This window comes from Psittacula echo, assembly GCF_963264785.1.
Source record: "Psittacula echo genome assembly, chromosome: 24".
NCBI classification, from domain to species: Eukaryota; Metazoa; Chordata; class Aves; order Psittaciformes; family Psittacidae; genus Psittacula; species Psittacula echo.
The window spans coordinates 6,189,220-6,213,366 of record NC_137759.1 but is presented as its reverse complement, the minus strand read 5'-3'; the positions used below and the strand labels follow the sequence as shown (position 1 = coordinate 6,213,366).

Sequence of the window (24,147 nt, the reverse complement as noted above, 5' to 3'; positions counted from 1 at the left end):
AGAACTGAGTTATTCACCACGCAGAACTGAATGAAATGAAAGGGTTCACAAACAGGTCCTGAAAACTGAAGGCAAACAGCAGTGACAACTCATTCATAGGCCCTGCTGCAGGAACAGCTTAGAAAGGAAAAAAAACGCACCGGGCTGTGGAGAGATGCATGCTTCCATACTTCAATAAATATCTGCCTCTTTAGTGAACAAAGATTTGCTTTGGAGATGGAGACTGGCATAAGCATTTCCTGTTTGATGCCCTGAGGCAAAATATTACCATGTAACATGTTAGTTTTCCTTTTGTTGCTGGGTTTTTTTTCCTCCCCAATTCCTTATGTTTTAAATTATGCCTTCAGTTGACTGTGACTCACAGCAAAGCTCTGCGCTGATCCCACGAACATCCTTCCCCCTCTTGGAGGAGACACCAAGTGCAAAAAGTAGAGCAGAATGACGCAACTGGGACAGACAGGGGACACTTCTGTTCAGAAAGTGAGGCAGGAGGAAGCACTGCCGTATCCCTGCCACAGTTTTAGGGAAAGGGCCAACAGTCACATGGTGATGTACAGCTCCTAATGCATTTGCTAACAAGTCTGCCAGTCAATTACTCATTTCATATGGGTTTAAGGACTTGTGTTCTCTCAGCATTCTTGAGACTCAGGCTGTTGCTCAGATGACAGTGGAAGCAGCACATGCCTGGCAGCTGATGATGTGGGGTCCAGCTCCAAGGACACACTGCCCTCTCTTGGAGACTCCAAAGCCAACCTCATGGAAGGGCACTGAAGATCACTGTGCTCCTGGCATCTCTAAAACACCTTTCTGCCCAAGAGGCAAGTCAGAGGCAACAAGCAACTCTGGTAACACTCCCCTGCCTGATACAGCGCTTTGAGGAAGGATGTGTAAATGCCTTTTGGAAGAGCTACTCTTAAGGTAGGTCAGTTTTGACTAATAACTTTGTAGGTACCTTTATATCACCCTATCAAAACTTTAGTCTTTTCACCTGGAACTGTATAGCAGATAATGCACAGCACAACTGTGTCTAGCCTGGAGACTACTGTAACATCTAAAGAGCAGTAAAAATGTGATATGGTAACAGTCATTACAAAAAAGAACATAATTCAGGAAAATCATTTCAGCTTACAGGCAACAGCTACACGTGAGCTTTCTGTGTGACCTTGGGGCAATTTTAGACATTTAACACCCTATCTTGGTCAAACTGCCTCTAAGTGGACTCTGAGCATGCTGCTACCATATCCACACTGCTCACCTCATAAGATATCCCTGGTTTGGGGAGTCAAGGATACAATGATAGGGAAAATTAACTGTGAGGGAGGAGCAATGACTTGGATGCCTTGATGGTGTACTGCTGCATAAACATACCTGGTCAGAGAGTGTTCACACCACCTTCTTCAGCACAAAGGCAGATGAAAAGAGGACAGCTCTCCTAAAAAAGGAAATGGAGAAAGTTTTCAGCAATTAAAACATTCCTGCAGGGAATGCCCACTACTCTGGACATCAGCCCTTCATCCAACCAGCTGAAGCACTTCACATCTTTTGGGGTTTATGAAGGCAGACACAGTAGCCATATGGCTACAAAGATCCTTTTTATCCTGCCAGACACTGGTGTTATTTTTGCCCTGCTTGAAATCAGGCTGGACTTGGCTGTTACAGAACTATTTCAAGTCACCAAGTATGAAGGACATGTCCCATGGATTCAGTGATCAGCAGCTGATGGTCAGCCAAGCTTTAAGGCTGACTCTGGCCGCAGAGGCAGAGCACCTATGTGCACTCTGTGCATTTCAGATCTGAGTCTGAAGATGGCTCCATCAGCACAAGATATGCCATCCACTTATGCCTCCCTAGAACAAGAGAAAAGTATCATTAGGCACACAGAGAATGAAGAAATAATCAGAATGCTTAGTCAGCCATCAATCACATGGTATTTGTCATAGGCTGACAACAATGCTGCTGAGAAGGCATGGAAGCAGTCTCATATGTGCATTATATATTTCTAAAGATGTAAGACTGCGATATAGAACCTACAACAAAAGAAACCAGAGAAAAATAGCCTGAGCAACTCATGGGAGTCAAAGAGAAAAAGAATGACAAGGATTTAACTAAAGAAAGGCAAGAGGAAGGCAGATCTGCAGCATTTCATTTTTCTATTCCTCCTCACAATGATCAAATTAAAAAGCCCACACACCTAAAGTAAGGAAAGTTACAGGGGAGATAGAAATACAGTCATTCAGAACCACTGTTTAGCTTCAGAAAACTGCTGCATTATCTTCCTTTGTCAAGCGGCAGATAATGAAATCAGCAAAAGAAAATGAAGAATTTGGACCCATCATGCAAAAACCAGAAGGAAACCAAGGATATCTTAGGTATGGGTTTACCGATCTGGACCTAAGGAGCTCTGGCCCCGCAGATACCACCCAGCAGGGCATAAGGGATGATGAAAGGACACACAAGTAACTGTGCAAAGATCCCAGTGCTTTCTCCCATGTCCTCATTGCAGCTACATCCATAATGCTACCCTCACACACTCAGGCCAACAAGTATAAGACATCAACATAAGACAATATAAAAACCAGAACTTGGCATAGGCATGTGCCCAGGACCCAGCTACAGAGCTGTGATTTAATAATAAACCTTTCTTCAGGAACCTTCATGTTTGATTTATACCTTTGAAAACACCTCAGATAAAACCCTGGCTCCACCAACACCAGGCAAGATTTGTCACTGACTTAAGGATAAATATCCTAGTTGCATTTCTGTTTCACTGCATGATGTCTGAAGCTCCAAACTGACTTTAGTATTTAATTCATGGTGACAGGCAGTCAACCTCAGCATTTCCAACAGCCAACCAACCCCCAGCAAACAGAGAGCTACAGACAGCCCTCTAAGACTTGACCCTCTCTAGCTATTAGAAGAGAAACACCCATTAAATGTGCTGGTGTGAATTAGAAGAAAGCACACAGGGAGTAGAGAATATGAACATTATTATTTTAGGTAAAGCTTGGGTTTCCTTAAAGTCATGATAAAAGCAATCAGGTAACTACAGCTGGTGCTGCGAGGGCCACAGGGCAGTAAAAGGGCTGCTGCTGGTGCCCAGCCTGTTTTCATAGCAACAGCACCAAAACAGATGCTGCAAGCTCTACGAGGACAAGTAGCTGCCTAGCTTGTTCCTAGAGGGAACTGTTTAATATCTAATCATTAACAGTAAAAACCACCCTAGATAAAAGTCAGCTACAGAGAGACTAATGCAATGATGCATTTCATGTCAGTGGAGTCATTACAGTCACCAGGAAGCGCAGGATGTCTGCTTGTTCATGTTATGGCTCTACTCTGTTTCCCTGCAGAAGGGACAGCTTTGCAGGAAACAACAGAAATTAGAAGTAATAATCTATTCGTTCTTTAAACCTCTCTCAGCCAAACAGCAAGAGCATCTGCTGCAGTGTGCTGAAGGCAGAAGATCAGATATGCTCATATGCATGAGGGCATTTTAAGCTGCTGCTGCCATTAAAGATGAGAAGCAGCAGCAGTGTTGGGAGGTTGCTTGCCAGAAATACTGCAGAGTTACGTGGTCTGAAAAGTGCAAACCTCAAATGTGTCAACCCATTACTTGCCTGGTAAGGCCGTGAGGGCAAACCAAGCCCAACTTGCACCTGTAGGACCCTATTCCCTGATAAAGCAGCAGGCGTGGAAGTACCTTAAGAGCCCGAGATGGAAATGGAGGTGCATTAACCATCCACTGCCTCTGCAGCACATTGACCCCATAGAAGAGAAGCTACATGTCCCATGTTACACACACCAGGATGGGGACAGGCAGGCACTAAGCACAATGACAGCACATACAGCAGCACCTATCTCCTACCTGCAGCCTGAGAGCATCATCAGCTGTGATAGCTCTGATGTGGCTGCCACACGAACATGGGGGCTGCTATCAGGTTGGATCTAAGGAAGAAGTTCTTTACTGCGAGGGTGCTGAGGCACTGGCACAGGGTGCCCAGGAAGTAGTGAATGCTCCATCCCTGGTAGTGTTCAAGGCCAGGCTGGACAGAGCCTTGGGAGACACGGTCTAGTGTGAGGTAATCCTGTCCATGGCAGGGGGCTGGAACTGGATGATCTTAAGGTTCTTTCCAACCCAAACCATTCTATGATTCTATCAGACAACATGTACAACATCAAGTCCTGTCACCCTTCCATGAAATTTGCTGGATCAAAACACCCACTCAGACTCACTCCAGCCCAGCCCATGAAGCATCAGTATCTACCACAAACTGGAACAGAGAGGCATTTATTCCCTTCTGAATCAACCCCACTCCCTTGACTAAAACCTGGAGACGACTGCTGAGAGCAAAACCCCTCAGCTGCAAAGCAGGCACAAGGCTCCCAGGCCCTCTCCTCCATGCACCTCTGTCCAGGAGGGATGTCCACCTAAGCCCTGTCCCCACAAAATCTCCAAAGCTGTGGCTGTAAGCAAGCACAGGGGAGGTTGCTGCAGCTGGAGACTGGTAACATGGGAAAGAGAACTAAGCAAGGCCCTTTGAAATTGATATGAATTGTTTTCTTCACTACCAGAGGTATGTAAAACTCCATGGATGAGCAAGGAGAAAGCCCGCATCAGAAGTGCCATCTGCATCATCCTCGCTAAACCCTTCCCATTGAGTACCTTTATCACTTAACAAACAAACCCAAAACCTGTTAAAACAGAGCTGATGTTCAAAGATGGGCTCTAAACAAGTGCAAAAAAAGAGTCCAAAGCTCTATGAAAAAGGCAGCAGCACATCAGCAAACCTATTTGTCTTCACTTCCCGAAGACAAAACCTTGCTCTGCCCATCCCACAATAACCCCGGGCCCTGTGCTGCTCTCTGCCAGAAGATGCCTCCAGCAGGAACATCCTCCATCTCCTGCTGGCCACGCAGGGCTCGTTGTCATTCCATGAACACAAGGACAAAGCCCCTGTGACACAGCACAGCACTACCCCTGCCCAGCTGAGCGAAGCAGAGAACAACAAACCCCAACGCTTTCAACACGCAGCTGCACACTGAAATACTGAATTACTTAGGGTTACCAGACAGCAGCACCAACCCAAAAGTACATTCACTGGGTTCTAACAGAGCCTGTTACCATTTGTTCTTCATCACTGACCCCTGTATTTATGTATAAACTACTCACATAATGCAAGGCAGAGCTGTGCTTGAAAGCATCACAGAAATAGGCCTTTTTTCAAACAATGTATTTAAATAGGGGTATCCAAACCACACTTCTTCAGTATCTTGTATCAAAAGCTCTCAAAGGCTTCTTAAGCAACTATAGTTTGTTTCCCTACTAATGTGGTGTTGGAAAGAAAAAGCTCAACTGCTTCATTATAATCATGTCGATGGTCCTCAAAATCTGCAGAGACCTGAGAAGCTCTTGAAGCCTGTTGTCCCCAAGACAGAGCATCACTACTGCTCTCCCTTTGCACCCACAAGGAACATCACCCCCTTCACCAACAGTCACAACACAAAGCCAAAACCATACAGATCTATAGTGTCCCTATGAGCCTGCTGAGTGTGTCACAAAGCAAATGGTTACTCAGCCACTGGGATAAACGAAGACCATCTGATGAACCTGCATCCTGCACAACAGACCAACACCAAAGCTCCTTCCATTGCCAAAACATCAAGTGTGGTTCATGTCATACTGAAGATGACAGCAGGAATCTACAGCATCCCAGAGCCAGGCTGACTTGGGGCAATGCCATTTCAACCCTCCTCTTAGCATCGGTGTGCAGTAACACAGTTATCCTCACTCAGACCAGCTAATGAAGTCTGAACTGCATGAACAAATAGTTCATGCATGAATAGGAAGGTCCTTTCCAACACTAACTATTTTATGATTCTATGAACAAACCCTGTAAGGTCTTAGCAGCAACCACTACTGGGAGAAAACTGAAGCAGCCTTCAAATGCTACAGAAAGCCCACCCCTAATAAAATCTGTTTTGGTGTCACATAAACCAGGAAAGCAGAGTAATAATATTTATAGAAATGGAGTAGAGCTGAATCTTATGTAAACCTGGTCATGCAAGCAAATTCACGGAGAGGTACTTGCCAGCTCTGGGTGCAAGGGTGGAAGAGGTCACAGATTGATGAGCTCTCACTTACAAATCTGTTCTTTTCCAGCACATTTGTACAGCTTGCAAAACCTTGCAAAGAGCACTTGGCAACAAGCCTGCCAGCAAACTCTGTTAGCCTGTAGGAAATGAGCAGAAACGCATGCAGGCATGAGGGACAAGTATTACATCATGTAATGGGCTCACCTGCTCCTTAACGTTCTACTCCAACAACTACTTCCACAACAACCTTTTAAATTAGAATTAACAACAACATTATCCTGGAAGGAAGGTACAGGAAGCAAGAGCACTGTCAACTTGCATCATCTTTTCTTTTTCTTAGACAAAATTAAACACTGCAAGTGAAAATGGCCTTTTACTTCGACAATTTCACTCAAATTCCACCTAAAGGCCCCAGGATAAAGTGTTTACTGTGTGAAATTAAAGAGTTTTCAGAATTCTACAATTTACTAATGCCCAGTGCTTCCAACACCTGCAAGAGGAACTACTCCAGGTCAGCTGCAGCCTGCTAGCAAGTGGAAGAACATTAAGCAAAGCAATACAGAAGATGTGGACAAAAGCCTCTCAAATACTCTTACAGGATTAAGTGAAAAGAGTCCAAAACCATTCATCTTCCCACCCAGCCATTACATTTCATTTTCAATCAGCATAAAAGCTACAGGTTAAGCCAGCAGGTCCCTCATTGAGATTGAAGGAATGGGAATTTACAAGCCAACAAGAGAAAGGTGGAGAGAAACCCAGAGCCAACACAGAGCCCTTTGGCAGTAATTTAAAAATCCTGCATTTGATTAATTTTTACCTTGTATGCATTAAAAATTCAAACAGCATTTGGACAACTGCTTAAAAGAAGCCAGCCACACAACTCTTGACAGCCCAAACCCGATCCAGAGGCTAGCACTTGGGTTAGCTTGATACAATGAGTCCCTGCAGGAATTTGAACCCATAATTACAGCATAGCACAGCAGTGTGCACATGGGAATATAAAGGAGAAAGGCTTTATTTATGCAGGGGACAGGAGTTTCAGGGATTACATGATTAAATCAAGGAGAAATGGTTCAATGCAGAAAGCCAGCAGATTCAGGAAGCTCTTAAAACAGCTGCAGCAGAGACTCTCTGGCTTCTCAAACTACAGGAAAAATGAGGGAGCAGCACACTTTTTAAGCAGGGTGGTTTGCTTGCAGACAGACTGTATTTCCCTTACAACATAACAGTGTGCACAGTTACTAGCCAAACAACCTCTCCCAGCTGTTATTTACTGAAGAGAGTAGGAAGTGGTTACTCTCTCGAGCTACAGCTAAACCACAGCAACTCTTTAATTCTCCTCGTCTTCATGCAGCACAAAGGGAGCGCAGTAACAGTGCACCAAAGAGATGCACACAATACATCTCCTCTGGTAGTTGACAACCCTCTTCTATTTTGGGGATGCTCATCTGCAGGTGGAATGGGATTTATGTTCCCACGACTGACAACACAACTCACTCGACTCTGCTCCATCCTGGCTTATGGCAGCTGCTGCTATTTTGAGCACTATGCCTCTCCAGTGCTGCTGCACAAGATTATTCCAAAGGTGAGAACTATTTCCAGATAACACAAGAACAGTATTTTCCACACTTAAAAAACTATTAAAAAAAAATAATCATGGCTGTTTAAGAAGTTTTGCAAGAGAGTGAAGAACCTTCTCCACCAAAGACAGGGCTGACCTGCATTAACAGGCTTTCTTATACATAACCCATGCAGCTGCTGAGACTATTAAAGTCACTGCCCTGCTGGACTGGGTAAAATAGTCTTACCTGGGCTATCACAAAGATATTCTTCACCAGCAAGTAGGAAAGCTGCTGTTCCCTCTACTCTGACAAGAACCCTGCCTTCTGACAAACAGATTGACAATACAGTCCTCCAGAAGTCACAGCTACAGGCACTCTGTGCTGGACTTGCCTCCAGAAATATCCATAAACCAAAAGAAACAGGAAAATGAGATGTAACATTGAGTCAATATCATATGTACTTCTAACAGAAACGTTAGATCTAGAGCATATAGTTTTGGCTTTCACACATATGTACCGCAAACACTTTTCACAAGCACACACCAAAAGAGCAGGCTGTTCTTAAACCACTCCAGAAATTGAAGAGTTAACTGCATTCTAGAAACCGTCAACCTAAATCCCCGGAAAGAAGAGCTGAGGGTGGGATAATAAGGCGAAGAATGTTACCCATCTAATTAGCAATCAGAGAAGAAGAATTCTGTGATCAGTCAGAAGCACTGACTTCTTTAAGCTTAATATTGACCCACAAGAGCACTGCAGTTCAGCTGGAGAGGTTCTTGGTCGCTCACCCCAAGGTCCCTGACACAGAGAGCCTCTAATTGCTACAAGAGCTCTGCAACATGAAGGGCTAAGCTGGCCAGTCTACCAGAAGGCCTGAAATGAGAGCAGCTCAGCTTCTTCCCTGCCCAAGTTGAAAGGCTGCCCACTGCAGCTCTGGTGATCCAGCTTCCACTGCAATTAGCCACAAAAGATGTATCAGTCCAGCAATTGTTTCAGCCTTCAGAAGCTTGTGTCTTCCACGATGCCTGTAATGAACAATGCCTGGACAAATTAAATTCCAGTCAAGTCGTCACCAGCTGCTGTTCATACGCACACAGTTTTTTAAGTAACATCCTGGAGCAAGCCCTTCCTTGTCCTCCATAAGCTCAATTGCTTGTGCCCCACAGGGCTGCTAGAAAATAATTACTCCTCTAAACCCACAGGCTACTCTTCCAAAGTAGGTGTGCCCCATGACTAATACCTGGCAAGCAACCAGTTCCATCTGCATTGGTATGCTGGGAGCACAGAGCTACTGCTGTCACTTGCTACAGCTCCTCTTATAGCTATACTAACAAAAGTGAAGCCCTTTCTTTCACCCCAGCGCCCAGTGTTAAAAAGGCTGCATATATTTCTGATGGTATCTTTACAAAGTGTATCTGCTACATCTCACAGGCACTACTGTATCAGTCTTTAAAACAATTGCTCTAAACCTGATGGTTTTCTACCAGGGACCATAGCACCATATACTTGAGCAACTGACAAATGAATTTGGCATTGTACCTCTGCAGTGGAAACCAGCAGGAAAGATGGGCTTTTGTTACCTTTCCCAGGAAGCCCCTTCAGAGCACAGGGTGGGATTTATGCTTTGTCTAGTCTGCTGACTCACCAAAATGGAATTAAGAGGAACACACCCGTTGTTCTCACATCTCTTCCTGGGGATACACTTTCTATAGCTTGGTTCCCAACACAGCCAGCACCAGAGCACCAGGAAACAAGAATGCATTCAAATGAGCAGGAAACGCACAGTGCAGCCTGAAGCAGCTCTTTAGATGGATGCTGGAGTGCTAGGAGCCAAACTTCACTCAGTAAGGCTGCAAGGAGAAACTTCAGAGAGAAAAAGCTATGTGTATTCACACTGCTGACTGGTTGGTTGGGCATGCTGCACAGTCCCACCTCAAATAAAACACACCTGACCCAAACTGACAGCACTTACAGGTCCCATGTTCTGGAAACCACCTGTAGGCAAGGCAGCATGAGGTTTCCAATTGAAAGACATGATGAGAGGTTAGGTTTGCATTCCTTTTTGAGAGCTTTTCTTACACATTCACCTGAAAACATCTCCAGGTCCTGTTTGTGAGGGGAAAGAAAAGCAAACCACAAACCAAGCAACCACAATACTAAATCTCTGTACTAACCAGCACCTAATCCCATCGTACCTGCAGCTGTCTTCACCTGACTGAAGCACAAGGTGAATTGTCCTCATCCTTTATAGACTTCCTGTGACCCTTCTTTACCAGCAAACACTCAAGAAACCAACAAGCCAAACCAAGGAAATTAAACTTAGTGATTCCCTGACCATGTGAAAGAAAATATAGTTTGAAGACTGTCAGCACCTGAATTTCTATTCTTGCAGACTTTTGTCTCCAAACTTCATTTCAATGCATGTCTTACAGGACACCAACCCACTCTCAACTGCTAGATGATATTTCTTATTTTAGTACATTCACCTCAACCTTCCCTGCTTTTCAAAGCTGATACCTTCAAAAATCTCATCTAAAGCATATGATTTATGAGTATTTATTTCCCCATCTCAAAGCTACAGTGCCAGTACCTAAGCAGAAAACATGCTGGTACCAGCAGGGATATTCCATTTGCTAACTTTGACATATTCTTTGCAAAAACTCACTTTATATCCATCCAGATGATCAGCACCACTTTTGTCTCAAGATTTACCAGGCAGGATCTTACAAGGATGGAAGCCAATGGGTCAAGATCAACAGCATAACTCCACATGCAACTCACAATACAAGTGACAGCAACATTTAATGGCAATTAGCTGCAATGAAACCTGCCTGGCAGGAGCCTAACACAAGCTTTCCATTGGATGCTCGCTCCACTTGTGGTTTCCCAGCACTCTGCCCAAGACACAATGTATAATGCTCACCAGATCCTTTTGATCATTGGAAATGCATTACCCGGAGCCATCCACTCGGATTCTCAGCACCTCTATGTGCACACGCTTCATTCCCACAGGGGCCAAAAGCCCATCCACATCTAAGATTATGTTTATGGACACCATTCTGAAGTTACAAGCAGAAAGGTCATATTTCTTATATTCTTATTCATTTCATATTCTTAACTAAAGATCTTTCTTTTAAGAAGTTAAAGAGCATCTCAGGCCTTTTTATTACCCCCAGTAGAAAAGTTGCACGGTAACATTACATTCACATTTGTGTTAGGGAATCATACTATAATCCCTAGCAAGGAACTGGAAAGGGCAGGCATGATATATCATGATTTATTGAGCATAAACACTGATTCTTTCCCAGAAAGAAAGAAGTTACCCTTAGGCTGGAAGACTACAGCAGGAATCCCTCCTAAAAGCAGTTTCTGCAGTAAGCCTACAGAGAAATGCTTCTGTAGTTTCATAACTGAAGCAGAAAAATCTGAGGACGAGCTGCAAAGGTTTAAAATACAAGAGAAACATTCAGACCTTGTGCATTTTTCTAACAGCAGATGAGGCAGAAATGGACAAAAAGCCTTCAGGGTTCAAAAAACCCCAAACTATAGAATTAAAAATAGGTTTATTCTTTTCTGAAAGGGATAAGTTGATAAAATAAAAAATAAAGCTTTTGGAGAGCATGATAATGTGAGACTCTTACGCAGTCCATTCTGTAGCCTTTTCCCCCCCCTCTTTCTGTAGAATTAAGATAAATCAAAGCAGAAGTTACTGAAGTTTCTCAGCTTTTACAGCTTCTTAAAAGTCCATTAAATAAACATATATAGCTTTAACTGTACATTTGGAAACATTTTCAGTTATAAGAACCAACATAGGCTGGAGTAGTTAAAGCTTTTTCTTGTCTGTTAGAAGGAAGGGGGAAAAACACACAATAAATTATGGAAAAGCATAATCCTTAACTAAATTTCCTGTTTTCTGTCTTAGCATTAACGGTGTGCCTGAATTTCCTCCCTTTTTTTTTTTCCCTCCCTCTTTTTAACATCACAGTCAATCCCTCCCCACCCATTTAACACAAAACTGATCCAAAACTATGGGAAGTTTCAAGCATGTTTGAGTTTGAAACATCAGCTGAATTCATAATTCACTCTCAAGGAAGAAAATCCCTCTCCTACACCCCTTAAAACAAAGATTAAACCCACTTAAGCTGAAGAACTGCTCCTCTCACACACCAGCTAAACACCACCAGCATTAAGAATTAACTGTGCATTGCTCTACTCAGCCTTTACAAACAGCTTTGTTGTCTCAACCACTTTCAGTTGGGGTTTTTTTAAGTTAGTTTGTGGCTTTTCAGGTATTTTGGAGGAGCAGAAGGAAGGACAAAAGCAGTAAAATTGTGCAATACAAGGAACATTTTTATCCAATTGATGGGTTCGCTGGAGAGAAAATTTATGTACAAGAAACTTGCGACTGTTGGGAGCAACTTTCAGAAGCAGCATTTAACATAAAAACGTGGTTGTACTGCACAATGGCCCATTTGTTCTGGTATTTTAATAAAGGGCCTTTTAGCAGAACAAAGCTGAAGCAGCTGATAACAGGGGACTCTTATACGTGACAGCAGTAAAATCTGTATGGCTGGAACTAACGCCAAGGGATGGAGCAGAGGGAGCTGAAGCAAACTGCCCGCGTACATGGCCATCAAAACCAGGTGCTTCCAGCTGGTACCCAGAAGCAAGGTCCGACTCTTCCAGCTCTCCTGCTCTTAAGTTCCAGCAGCTTATTTTTAAATGCAAAGTAAGTGGATAAATAGAAGACAAATGAATTGAAAAAAACCCACAAAACCCAAACCAAACTAATCCAGTTTTGCTGGTTTGTCCTTATTGCGACGACAGTCGGACCACACAGCAGGAGGAAACTGGGTTTACATTTTCTTTTAGTTTTGGTCCCTTCCCCAGTTCATTTCTTCTGCCATTCCGCACGTCAAGCTAGAAAACCCATAAGAGAGAAAGAAAATCTATCCCTTTATCTGGCAACAGGTGAGAAGAGGAGACACACACTGTCCAAAGAAGTCAGAGATGCTGAATTGGGCAATTCTGAAACTCGCTGTATACACAGAATCCCACTGGAAGGCTTCTGGTCTGGGGCTAAACCATTAAATGAGTGATATTTGAGCAATTAGAGAGCTTTCAACTACTGGACCTCTGCATCTCAATTCCTTTGATTTCTTATACATAAGGGGAAACCAATACTGGGTCTACCAGAAACAGGAGCAAGCCAGGATTGCAGTCACAGCAGGTACCTTACCTCAAGCCATACCCACCATTACACTGGTAGAGACGTGGTATTTTATAAACCCCTTTTTCCTCTTGCTCTACCCTCCCCAAACAATTACAAACTTTTACCCTGCTTTTTATGCAGCCATCATTTTTGGGTCATCCACCCACAGCCTTTCTACAGCACAACAGCACTGACATCCCTCTCACCGGCTTTGCTGTTACTCACAGCATTTGGAACTCTCATGAATTCAGGGCTGTGCTGGGGTCTACAAAGCCAAGACAACTGAACTAGATGATCTTTCCCTCCTGAGCTCATCTTCACAGCCAAAAAGGCAAGAAGGTGGAGGGGTTTTTAAGTGAGTTCTGCCATTCACCCCCCAAAGATGTCAAAGAAAACTTCTCCCTGCCACTGGCAAGTGGACAAGCAGCTACTTCAAGCCCTACAGAAAACAGATCTAAGGGCAATAAGGTAGGTGCTGGTGCTCAGCCAGCCCCATGGCTCCACAGACTCACCCCTGCACTAACAGGACAGTTTCTGGCAGGGAGAACCATGATTCCCTGCCACTGACGGCAACAACTTCCACTGCCTCACTTGCATGCCAGGAAGTGAATAGCAGTTACCAGCAATGAGAATCAGGGGTTTCTGAAGGGCAGTGTCTAGCTCCTCTGGAGCCAAGTTCAGGGACAAGGAGCCAGGCACTCACCTTGTTCCATTAACGAACTTCAGAGCGTGACAACCTCCCAGCACATGAGGCAGGGCAGATCAGTTATCTCTGGTTTGCAGATAAGGAAATGAGGCAGGAAGGCAGAAGCTGGGCCAGCCACAGGGGAAGTGTGATGAGCAGAGGACAAATCTACGTCTCCCGAGTCACACGCTCCTCTCCCAGCCACTGAGTTATTATTCTTGCCTGTTTGAACCAACAGAAGTCAGCCTCCTGGTAGGCTGCCATTCCACTACCTTCAAAGGGGGATAACGCCTTCCTAAGGTAGCTCATGATGTCAAAAAGCACAAATTATCTTACGAAATACCAGTTATACACCATAGCCAGGGATAAGATGGATGCAGAAATAAAACTGGTAGGTATATTGAAACGTGCCTCCTGTGATCAAAATCCACAACAACACTTCAGCCACATGTGAGAGCCATTTCCATTCGTTTCACAGCTATGGATGGCAGAAGAAAACCTCTCAAACAATAAGCTCTATTTAAACATATTGATCCAGGGTTTTTGGTGCATCCTTCTCCATACTGGCTATAACCAGAATACGATAAATGGTGCTACATTGTCACAGAGCTCCTGCGCCTTTGTTTTACAATCACACAGCTGACTTCGAACCCAAACCAGCAGTGATCATCTGCCTGCACACACAAGATGTTCCATAGAGCATAAAGAAAGCCACCAAAGGATGAAGGTCTGACTTCAGTAACACATGCTTGAGAAGCAAGTAGTGTCTGAAAAGCGGTATGTTGAGAAAACCAAGCAACTACCTAAAAAGCTTCAAGTTTACTTACTCAGACTAAATAGCACGCTACCAATTTCTGTGGTCTGCCACAAGCCAGCGTTTCTCCTGGTAGTAATCCCCACAGTTGTACTTGCCCAGGTCAGTTTTACAAGAAGCCCCCAGCTATAAACAAAGCTGAAGGTTGTCAGTTCCCTCCCTCAAAACAGAACCCACCCCACACATTAAACATAGCTCAGCAACTTAAAAGCCACAATAACTTCGTGTCTCATTTACAAGTACCAGAGAATATGCCTTAGAGCAGAATGCAGCTCTAGCACAGTCCATTTGGCTTTCATTTAAGGCCACACCTGATGGCAATGGCTCAGTACAGAGGTAAATCCCATTCACCTGCTCCAGCACTGTTGAAGACAACGAGCTGCCGAGGTCAGGGACCCAGCTCCCAAACCACACACCGTGGTTCCCGTCCCTGTTCATTTACACAGCACACGCTTCCCCTCCTAAAGGACACCCATCAGCATCTGCCCTCTCATTGCACACCTCTGTTTGGAAATGAAGAGGGAACAGGTTTTTCTCTGTGTCTGTGGCACCCACTTACCTCCTCTGTTCTGCTCTACCTCAGTAACACAGAAAATCCAGATACTGCAGCTACCCCTCCTTTATATAACCCGTGCACTACAATTCACTAATGCTTCCAAAGCACTGCCCAGCACAGGAAGCCTACCATTACTATCCTTTACCAGCCATCAACTCCTCCAGCTATTTTCCCCTTGTCTCCATAACTTCTCTATGCCAAGCCACCGTTAACTCACACACAAAAACCCCCAAGTAGATTACATGATATTAGACCTTCTGACAAGATTCCCAACCTCCCTTCATACCCCGAAAGATAGCCTGGACCCATTCCCCATTAAGTCACGCAACTTCCAAAGAGAGCTGGCGCTGAACTGTGTCTTTCATCAGCTCCAACTGCCCCTTCATTGCCTCATCCACCCAAAAGCTGGAGATGCTCTTCGCCATTCCAGCTCCAGTCACACACCCTGCTCCCACCACCTCCATCACAACAGCCCCTTTCCAACACCCTCCTGCTGCAGCTCACCCAAGGACCTCGGGGGTCCCCACACAATACAGCACAGCCCCTCTCTACACGCACCCCAAACACAGCCCCATAGTGTCTCCTAGCAGTGATCCTCATGCAGAAATTACCCCCTCCCAGCTCACCAGCACCCCGAGATCCCCATCAGACACCCTCTCAGCTGCTCATCCCTACCCTTCACCCGTCTATCCCAAGCTCCAGCACCCCCAGGGCCCCTTAACCCCAGACCAGCCCACCCCACTGCCCCCAGCCTCTGACCTGCCCAGGGAGCCCCCTCCACCCAGTCCTGTACCCCAGGACCCCAGCACCCTCCTAACCCCATCACTCCAGCCCAACTCACCCCTTGCAACCCAGGGGGCAACCAACACCCCAGGGCCCCCCAACGCCTCCACCTCGGGGGCCAGCACCCCCCACAGCTCCCAGCACTCCCCTCCATCCACCCTGGCACCCCTCACAGACAGCCCAAAACCCTCAAGACCCCAGCAACCCCCCAGACCCCAGCATCTCCAACACCAGCCCCGCTTTAGGCCCCTGCCCCGGGCACTCTCAGCCTCCACCTCCTTCACTTGGAGCCCCAGAGCACCCCCAGGCCCTCCGCTCCCTCACCCCCATCTTCAGCCCCCCGCCTTGGTCCCACCATCCCTCTCGCTCTGCCCAGCGTCCCCTCAAGGCCCCGCACGAGCTCCCCTCACCCAGTCCCACCAACCCCTTCCATGTCCCGCCGTCCGGGCCGCAGCGGGCCGCGAGGGGCCCCGGGCAGGGCAGGGCAGGGCCGGGCCGGACCAGGCCGGGCCAGAACCTCCGCCAGGCCGCGGCCTGTGCCGGCCGTCCCCGCCCCGCTCGCCAGACGCCGACCCCCTCCCCGGTCCCCGCGGCGCGGGCGGCTCCTCACCGGTATCGGCGGGGCCGGGGCGCGGAGGGGCGGAAGAGCGAAGCCACCGCCTCAGACACCAGCGCCGCCGCGCAACGCACCCTGCTGCCCAGCCCCGGCCGGGCGCGGGCAGAGTTGGCCCCACCCCGCCGCCTGACTGGCGGCTCATCCAACCAATAGGAGCTCGTGTCGCGGGGAGAGCCAATCGCAGCCCGGCGAGGAGGTGGGTCCGGGAGAGTCCGCCAGGTTCGGTTGCGACTGCGGTGCGGAGGGAGGGCGGTGAAGGGGCGGGGCCGGCTGCGGAGCGGCGGGACGAACAGCCAATCAGCTGCGGGGGCGGGGCGGCCGTAGGTAAATATCTCATTAATATTAATGAGAGGCACGGAGGGGCGGGCCATGGCGCGGCAGCACGTGGTGCTCGGGATGCGAGGCACCGGGACCCCTCGGTGTGCAGGGGTCTCACACGGGACCCAGCGCACCCCAAACCGCCCCAGTGCCCAGGGCAGAGCCTTTCCTGGGTGCCTGGCACCCGTAGGGTGCAGTGAGAGGATGGCCCCATGCCCCTGAGCAGAGCCCCCCACTCCACTGTGCCCCGTCCAGGTCCCCCAGTGCTCTGGCCCCATCCATCTGGCTGACTGGCAGTGGTCCTCGCGTGCCAGGGGGCCGTGGCCTCAGCCTCCCACTGCCGGAATGCTGGCAGAGCTGCTCTCCCTGTTCAGTGAGGGGAAAATCCAGGGGGATGAATCAGCAGCGGGCAGTAGTCATGCCGGCAGCACCGAGAGAGCAGGAAATCACCCTCACCATGAATCAAGGCTTTGATTCCCCCAGCTGCCACTGGCACAGGGTGAGTGCAGCCGGCCGGGTCCCACTGGTGCCTGGCTCCTGGCTGCAGTGCCAGTGGGGGGACAGAGCCACGACCCCGGAGCAGGAGGGACTGCAAACATCACTCCTGTGGCCAGGCCACACCACAATGTACCAGCTGCAGCTCCAACCCCAGCATGAGCTGAGATGGAGAAAGGCTGGGTCTGAGCTGCTCCCACTGGCTCCCCCTGGCCCTGCTGCCGGGCACATGCCAGTGCTCACTGAGATTGGGCTGAAAACCCAATAATCCTGTTAGTGGGAAGAAGGCTGATTTTTACCCTTAATCCAGTTTCCTCCCATATGTCCTCACCCGCAGTGTTTTAAGCCGCTTTGGCTGCAGACAGGGGTGCACCAGGCATAGGCCGGAGCACAGGGGGAACTCTTCGGCTTCAGGCCAGCACCACAAGGACCATGAGCACTTCCAGGAGTCTTCCCTGCCACCCCTCCCTTTGGGGGACATGAGGGACTATGTCCTGTGCAGTCACCAGGGCCTGCCATGATTCATGGTGCCAGAAGCTGATTTGGGTCCCAGCTGCTGGATTTGTGCATTTTATGGCTGCAGGCTGCAGCAACAGCTCCTCATCATCGGGGGGAGCAATGAGAAAGGGCTGGAGCATGGCTCATTCCACTAATTAACGCTCAGGCACATCTTGTTTAAACCCTGTTCTAGGGGAGGCACTGGGTGCCCTGCAAGGATTGCCCATCCCAATCTTGTGCTCTGCCCAGCCAAGCTCCTGAGTGCAGTTTTCGGGCCCAAGGTGCCCCTGGCCTGGGTGGTTCAATGGATGCTGAGTGCCAGGCTTGGGCATGGGGGGTTGCAGTGGCCAGAGCTACCCAGACCCTCCTTGGAGAAAGTGGCTTTCGCTGAGTGATAACATCCTGAGGGACATCCCTTGGAGCATCCCAAGAGGCAGCAGGATCGAGCTCCTGCTCCGTGGTGACTCGACTGACCCAGGTCTCCATCTGCACCAGCCGGGGTGGGGGGACAGTGGGAGACAGGAGGAGGGGAGCAAAGATGTGGGATGAGAGACCCAGGAACGCGGAGGCGGAGATGTTCCGTTCGCCAGCTGAAAGCGCTGCAGAGCCGCTGTGGGCACTGGGGGTTCTCAGCACAGGAGTCCCCACACAGGTTTCTTTTGCCCCCTCTTCCCCCCAAAAGAAACCTGCGAGCCCCTGAGCCTTGCCTGGGGATCCTGGGGTCCCAGCAGATGGGGACCAGCACCAAATGTCCCCAGTGCCTGTCTGTGCCCATCCTGTTCTCCTGCCTGAAGGTCCTGGCCCCTTGCAGCCCTCAGGAAGGAGGGACAAGGAGCCAGGAGTGGTTCCCATGGCCAGCGCCAGGAAGCCGTGACATCCTTGCAGAGCTGTGGCTGTCCCCATGGAGCTCTGAGCATCCCCATGGAGCCGTGACCATGCCCGCGGAGCCGTGTCCGTGCCCACGGAGCCGCGACACCGCGGTGGGGCCATTCCCATGCCAAGGCCCCGCAGCCCGCGGCAGCCCCGCTCCCCCGCCGCCCCCCGCCCGCGCACACATGCCCACACGGCTCCCGTGCCCGGGGAGCAGATGGTTTCCATGGCAACAGGCATGATGACGCACGCACCGAGCTCCCACATCAGCCTGCACCGGCAGCGAGGGGCGGGGGGCACGGACCGGTGGGGGGGGGGGGTGTGTAGGGTGCGCACACGCGTGTGCACCCGCTATGCCCACATGCACCAGCACGGATGCTCCTACATGCGTGTGCGTGCTTGCACGCGCGTGCACGCGCCCGCAGCATGCATAGTCAAGCATGCAGAGAGATGCACACGCATGCACACACATGCACCCCTAGCCCTCCTCGCACCCGCTTTGTGCCAAGCCGTGCCACCCCCCCGCCTCCTTCCCCAGCGTGGTCCTGGCCGGGTGCTGCTCCGCGGTGACGCAGGAGCATTTCTCATCTCTTTATTGAAGGAAGACTATTTCTAGAATAAAGGCTACATCATCACGTCACCTCGTCCCCTGGTGCTCGGGTCCTGTTGTAAAAAGCCAAGGGTGCGGAGAGCTGGGCACAGCGGTGCGGGGTGGGGGGGACCCAGCCTGTCCAGGGACACCCACTTGGGGACAGCCCCAGAGGCCCTGGTGCAGGGTGAGCAGGGCCGGAGCAAGGGGACAAACCTCGCTGGGATGAGGGGCTGGTGACAGAGCGGGGACCCCACTCCGGCCACGGGGAAACAAGCAGGGCTGCACCAGACCTGGGGGGGGGGGTGTTGGGGGTCCTCGGGGTGTGGGGCCAGAGGCCGGCCTGCAGCGGGGACTGCAGGGAGGGGGGACACGCTGCCCACCACAGGGCACTGCGCAGGGAGCAGCAGCGCCCATCACCGCGGCATCGCGGCCGAGCCAGGCTGTGGGGCTCACGGAGCAGCGGCAGAGGGGGGCCGGGGGTCTCCCACCGGAGCTCACCAGGATTGTGCTGGGTCAGGACCTCCTTCGGACCCGATGCTTTGTGCTTGGACTGGTGGCTCCCGGCTGCGGCACCAGAACTGGGCAGGGGGCAAGGGGCTGCGGAGGGGCCAGGAGGAGCCACGGTGCCGGGAGAGGGCTGGGGGCAAGGGGTAAGTGGGCACCGAGCAGGGGCTGCTCCTACCCCCGGTCTCTGCCTGCATGCGGACGGGGTGTGCGGAGCAACAAGGATGTGAGCGACTGTCCCCAGGGGTGACACCGACACCCTCATCCTGCACCGTCCTTCCCACCACGAGGACCAGTGTGGGGACTCCCACCAGGGAGGGGACAGGAACGGGACCAGCCGGTGCTGCCGGTTGTGCTGCAGAGAACGTGGAACGGGGGGGTGTGTGCATCCATGTGCTCCCCAGTGGTGCCTGGCTGCGTGTCCCTGGTCCCGTTGTGCCGAGCGCGGGGCAGTCGAGCATCCCTCAGCTCATTGGGATGCCCCATCTTCACCCCAAGACCTGAGGCGAGCGCAGCCCATGCCGCCAGCGCGCCACAGCGTCCCCACACAGTCACAGTGATGGCACAGAGGACGAGGGGATGGCCCCACTGCGATGCCATGTCCAGCCATGGGGGAGAAGGAGGTGAACCGGAGGGGGGGTGCAGGCCAGTCTGGGGCTCTACATGATGCTGCACTTCCCCTTGATTTTGTCTGTCCTCTTCTGCTTGCTGGAGCGCTTCCCGTCAATGGTGAGGCTCACGTTCCTCCTCTTCTCCAGGTTCAGCAGCTCCTGGAAGAGCTCCTTGACATTGTAGTTCATCTTGGCCGAGGTCTCCATGAAGGCGCATTTCCACTCCTTGGCCATGGCCTCCCCCTCCCTGCTTTCCACCTCCCGCTGGGTCTCGTCGCACTTGTTGCCCACCAGCATGATGGGGATGCTCTCCACGCTGCCCTTGATCTGCACGATCTGCTGGTAGATGGGCTTCAGCTCCTCCAGGGACTGCTTGCTGGTGACAGAGAAGACCAGGATGAAGGCATGGCCCTTGGAGATGGAGAGGCGCTGCATGGCTGGGAACTGGTGGCTGCCCGTGGTGTCGGTGATCTGAAGGGTGCAGACGCTCTTGTCGCAGCTGATGACCTGGCGGTAGGTGTCCTCGATGGTGGGGATATACGTGTCCCGGAAGGTCCCCTTCACGAAGCGCAGCACCAGTGAGCTCTTGCCCACGCCGCCAGCGCCGAACACCACCACCCGGTAATCATTGCTCTGCTCCGGCATCTTGCCCTGCAGATGCTGCCGCTGCTGCGAGGGAGAGGGCACAGGGAGGTGTCACAGCGGCAGCAGGGGCTTCGGGATGGAACCCCCCCAGGCACCACTTTGGGGGGGGGAGAATAGGGCAGCCTCCCCCCTCCAACCCCAGTAGAAGACCCCTTAGAGATGCAGCCCCCCTGCTCAACCAGGCCAATGCACTGGGGGGTCCCGGCCCCCCCCCATGCCCTTGAGGTGCCCTTGCGGGGTGCTCCCAGACCGCCTGGGGTGCAGCAGCTTTGGTTATTTTTACCAGCCGCCCGCTGCAGCCATATGGCAGAGCCACAGCCATGGCACTGCGAGGGGGGCACACAAACACTGAGAGCCCCGGGACCCCCCAGAGCCCCCCGGCAGCAGGAACAACCCCATGGGGCAGCTGCCGGCCCAGGGAGGACTCGGTGGCCCCCCAAAGCCCCTCCAGCTCTGCCTCGCACGGCTGCTGTGGCTGCCGAGTGCAGAGGTGCCATTGCACCCAGTGCCACCGCGCGCTGCGCCCCGTGCCATGTCCTGTGCTCTGCCATCCCTCCGCTCCACTCACACCCTAGTGATGCGGCAGGGGCAATGAGACACGGGCACGGCTGTGGGCTTGTGGCCTGCAGGCTCCGAGACCCCTGTGGCTGCCAAACCCCTCACATGGGGCTGACGGGGTCCCCACTGCTACCCCCCCCCCCAAGTGATGCAGTCGCAGGATGTGGAACAAGGAGGCACAACGAGGTGCTGATGCCAAGCCCCAGGCTGAGCCTTGCCTCAGCCAGACCCTGCCTCAGTTTCCCTGCTGCAGCACAGGAAGGGTAGCGTCAGGTCTGCCCTGTGTGATGTCCCCAGCACACACAGGGCACCACAGAGCCTTGGCCATGGGGCAGGGGGTCTGGAGGTGCCCCCCACCGACAGCAACAAGCGGGGTGGGAGGGCAGTGACACCGCTTCGGGCAGATGCTGAAGGGAGTCAAGTCTGTCCCCAGCCAGCCCCACTCCCACCACCTCCACCTCAATCCAGGGACCTGGAAGAGGGGCACAGCAAAGCCCCTCGGGCAGCCCTGCGCTGGGCACCACGGCTCCTCCATCCCCAGGCACCTCCAGGGGAACCAGCTCCTTCCCATGGCCGTGGCATCCCCACCCTACAGCACCAGATCCCACGAGCAGCTCCAAAACCCCAGCTCGTTCCCAAACACCCAGGCAGGGTCTGGTGCCTGGAAAATCCGGGGAGCGAGCAGTTGAGGTATAGAGAGGGAGCCCATCACTGTGGCCTTGGGCACCCAAGAAGCTTGCCCCATCGAGGGCTCCCTGCACACAGGGCAGAAAAACACCCCTTGGATTCTACCATGTAACAAACATCACTGGCTCATGGGGCCAGGGCTGGAGCAGGGGAACATCAGATCCTGGCCGGGGATGGTGAGGGTCCCGCAGACCAAAGTGCCCCCGGCCTCGGGGCCACAGCGCGGGGCACTGGGACCAGGGGGCTGGGCTGGAGGGGCCTTCATGGGCACTGCCACAACCCCACACTGCCCTCAGCGTCTGCCCACCCAGGCCACGGCCTCCCCACGGCTGCCGGGGATGGGGTCGCCAGCCAGCCTCGGGGTGCAGCCCAGGCATGGTCCTGCCGGGGGGCTCTTCACCCCACCAGCACCCCTCAGCATCCTCCCACTTGGACACCAGCGCTGGAGGAGACAAACAGCTGGGGGGGGGGTGTCTGGTGATCGTGATGGAGGGCAGAGGCAGGAGGGATGGATGGATGGAGGGCAGGATGGAGATGGCGGGCAGGAGAAGGGGCAGGATGCAGATGGCAGGGGCAGGATGGCGGGCAAGGACCCGGGTCCCGCTGCACCGGGCCGGGGTCTCGGCTCCGCTCCCCCTCCGTGTCATCGGCCAGGGCACCCCCCGCCTCCCCCCCCCGCCTCCCCGCCGCGCCGGTCGCATTGCGGTGCCCGCGCCTCACCGTGTCCTGCCCGGGATCCGCCCTTGGCTGCGAGCTGCGAGGCGGCCTCAGCGCATGGCCCGGCCCGGGGCGGCCCCGGAGCGGTGGCTCCGGTCCGCCCAGCGCGGCGGGGCTCGGCTCGGTGCGGCGGGGCTCGGCCCGGCCCGGCGGGGGCTCGGCGTGGTGCGGCGCGGCACGGCTCGGTGCGGTGCGGCCGCTGCAGAGCCGATCCCGCCCCGCCGCCGGCCCCGCCCGCCGCGCCCGCCCCGCCCGGGGCCGCCGGACCCCCGGGCCCAGCCCCGAGCGGCTCCCGGCCGAGGACAGACGGAGGCGGATGGGGAGACACGTGGATGGGGCCACCCATGAACATGCGGACACAGACACACATGAGGAGGAATAGGGATGCAGAGACAGGGATGCACAGCCCAGCGTGGGGACGGGCCCTGCTGGTGGTGGCAGGGATACAGGGACACACAGCAGGATGGAGAGGTGCTGACACCCCGGGCTGGCAGGGTGCTGTGAGCCCCCATGGCCGCTGTGGCGGCTTAGGCAGTGACACTGGGCTGCAGGGACCCAGCACAGGGGCTCTGTCACCAGTGGCCGTGTCCCCTCTGCAGGTGCCATGGCAGAGCAGGATCAGGAGCCCCAAAACCCTGGAGAGGCCCCAGCCAGGGGCAGAGCTGCTCCCTGGCCACAGCCCCCATCAAATGACACATTGGGGTTCTCGGGTGGCATCTGCTGGGGCTGTGGGACCCCCACCACCACCTCCCCAGTGCAGCCAAGCAGGACTGGGGCCTGAACTGCTCAGAGCAAGGGGCCTGCAGCCAGGGCACAGCTCCAGGAGCTGCGGGGTGCTCTGCCCCACCATGGGGACAGTGGGGCTGGAGCTTGAGGTGACCACAGGCCCCAAGGGTTGGGAGGTCACTGCGGAGGTGGGGAGTTACCAGCACCGGAGCCACCTCACTTGTGCTCGCTCCCCCACGGCAGCAATTAAAATCCGCAGCTCCTATTAATAGCAGCCACCAGCACGTGTCCCTTGAGGAGCACTGATGGGCACAGCAGGAAGCAAGAGGCCGGGGGGGGGGGGGGGGGAGACACACACACCACCAGCCTCCCCTCTTGGGAATGAGGACAGGCCCCTGCCTGGCACCCCACAATGAAAAGGCACCCCACCGTGCCCTCCCCGCCCGCAGTCCCCCGCAGTGTTAGGAGCTGGACTGATACTACTCGTTAGAGGCAATGAATGAGTTTCCTTGATCATTTTAGCTGCGGCTCCTCCTCTGCTTCATTCAGTCCCCAGCTCCCCACCAAGCCTTACGCAATGGCGCTGCTGCTGGCTGCACACGCAGGGC

General features: G+C 52.4%; 2 protein-coding genes across 7 annotated transcripts in view; both read right to left on the bottom strand.

Moving 5' to 3' along the window:
- Positions 1-16,431, bottom strand: part of GNG7 (G protein subunit gamma 7) — a 70,278-nt gene extending 53,847 nt beyond the window's left edge. For 5 of the 6 annotated variants that reach the window (XR_013958460.1, XM_080634016.1, XM_080634014.1 and 2 more), the window contains exons 1-2: positions 16,313-16,431; positions 1,369-1,432 (exon numbers count right to left, since the gene is read on the bottom strand). The gene's annotated coding sequence lies outside the window, so the exon portion shown is untranslated. The remainder of the gene's footprint in view (positions 1-1,368; positions 1,433-16,312) is intronic. The other variant, XM_080634018.1, reaches the window with a different exon arrangement.
- Positions 16,432-20,254: 3,823 nt separating this feature from the next.
- DIRAS1 (DIRAS family GTPase 1) lies at positions 20,255-20,851 on the bottom strand (the record flags this gene model as incomplete). The annotated part of the gene is made up of 1 exon (XM_080633988.1): positions 20,255-20,851. The coding sequence occupies one exon, from the start codon at positions 20,849-20,851 to the stop codon at positions 20,255-20,257; it is 597 nt and encodes a 198-aa protein (XP_080490114.1).
- Between the last annotated feature and the right edge of the window lie 3,296 nt (positions 20,852-24,147).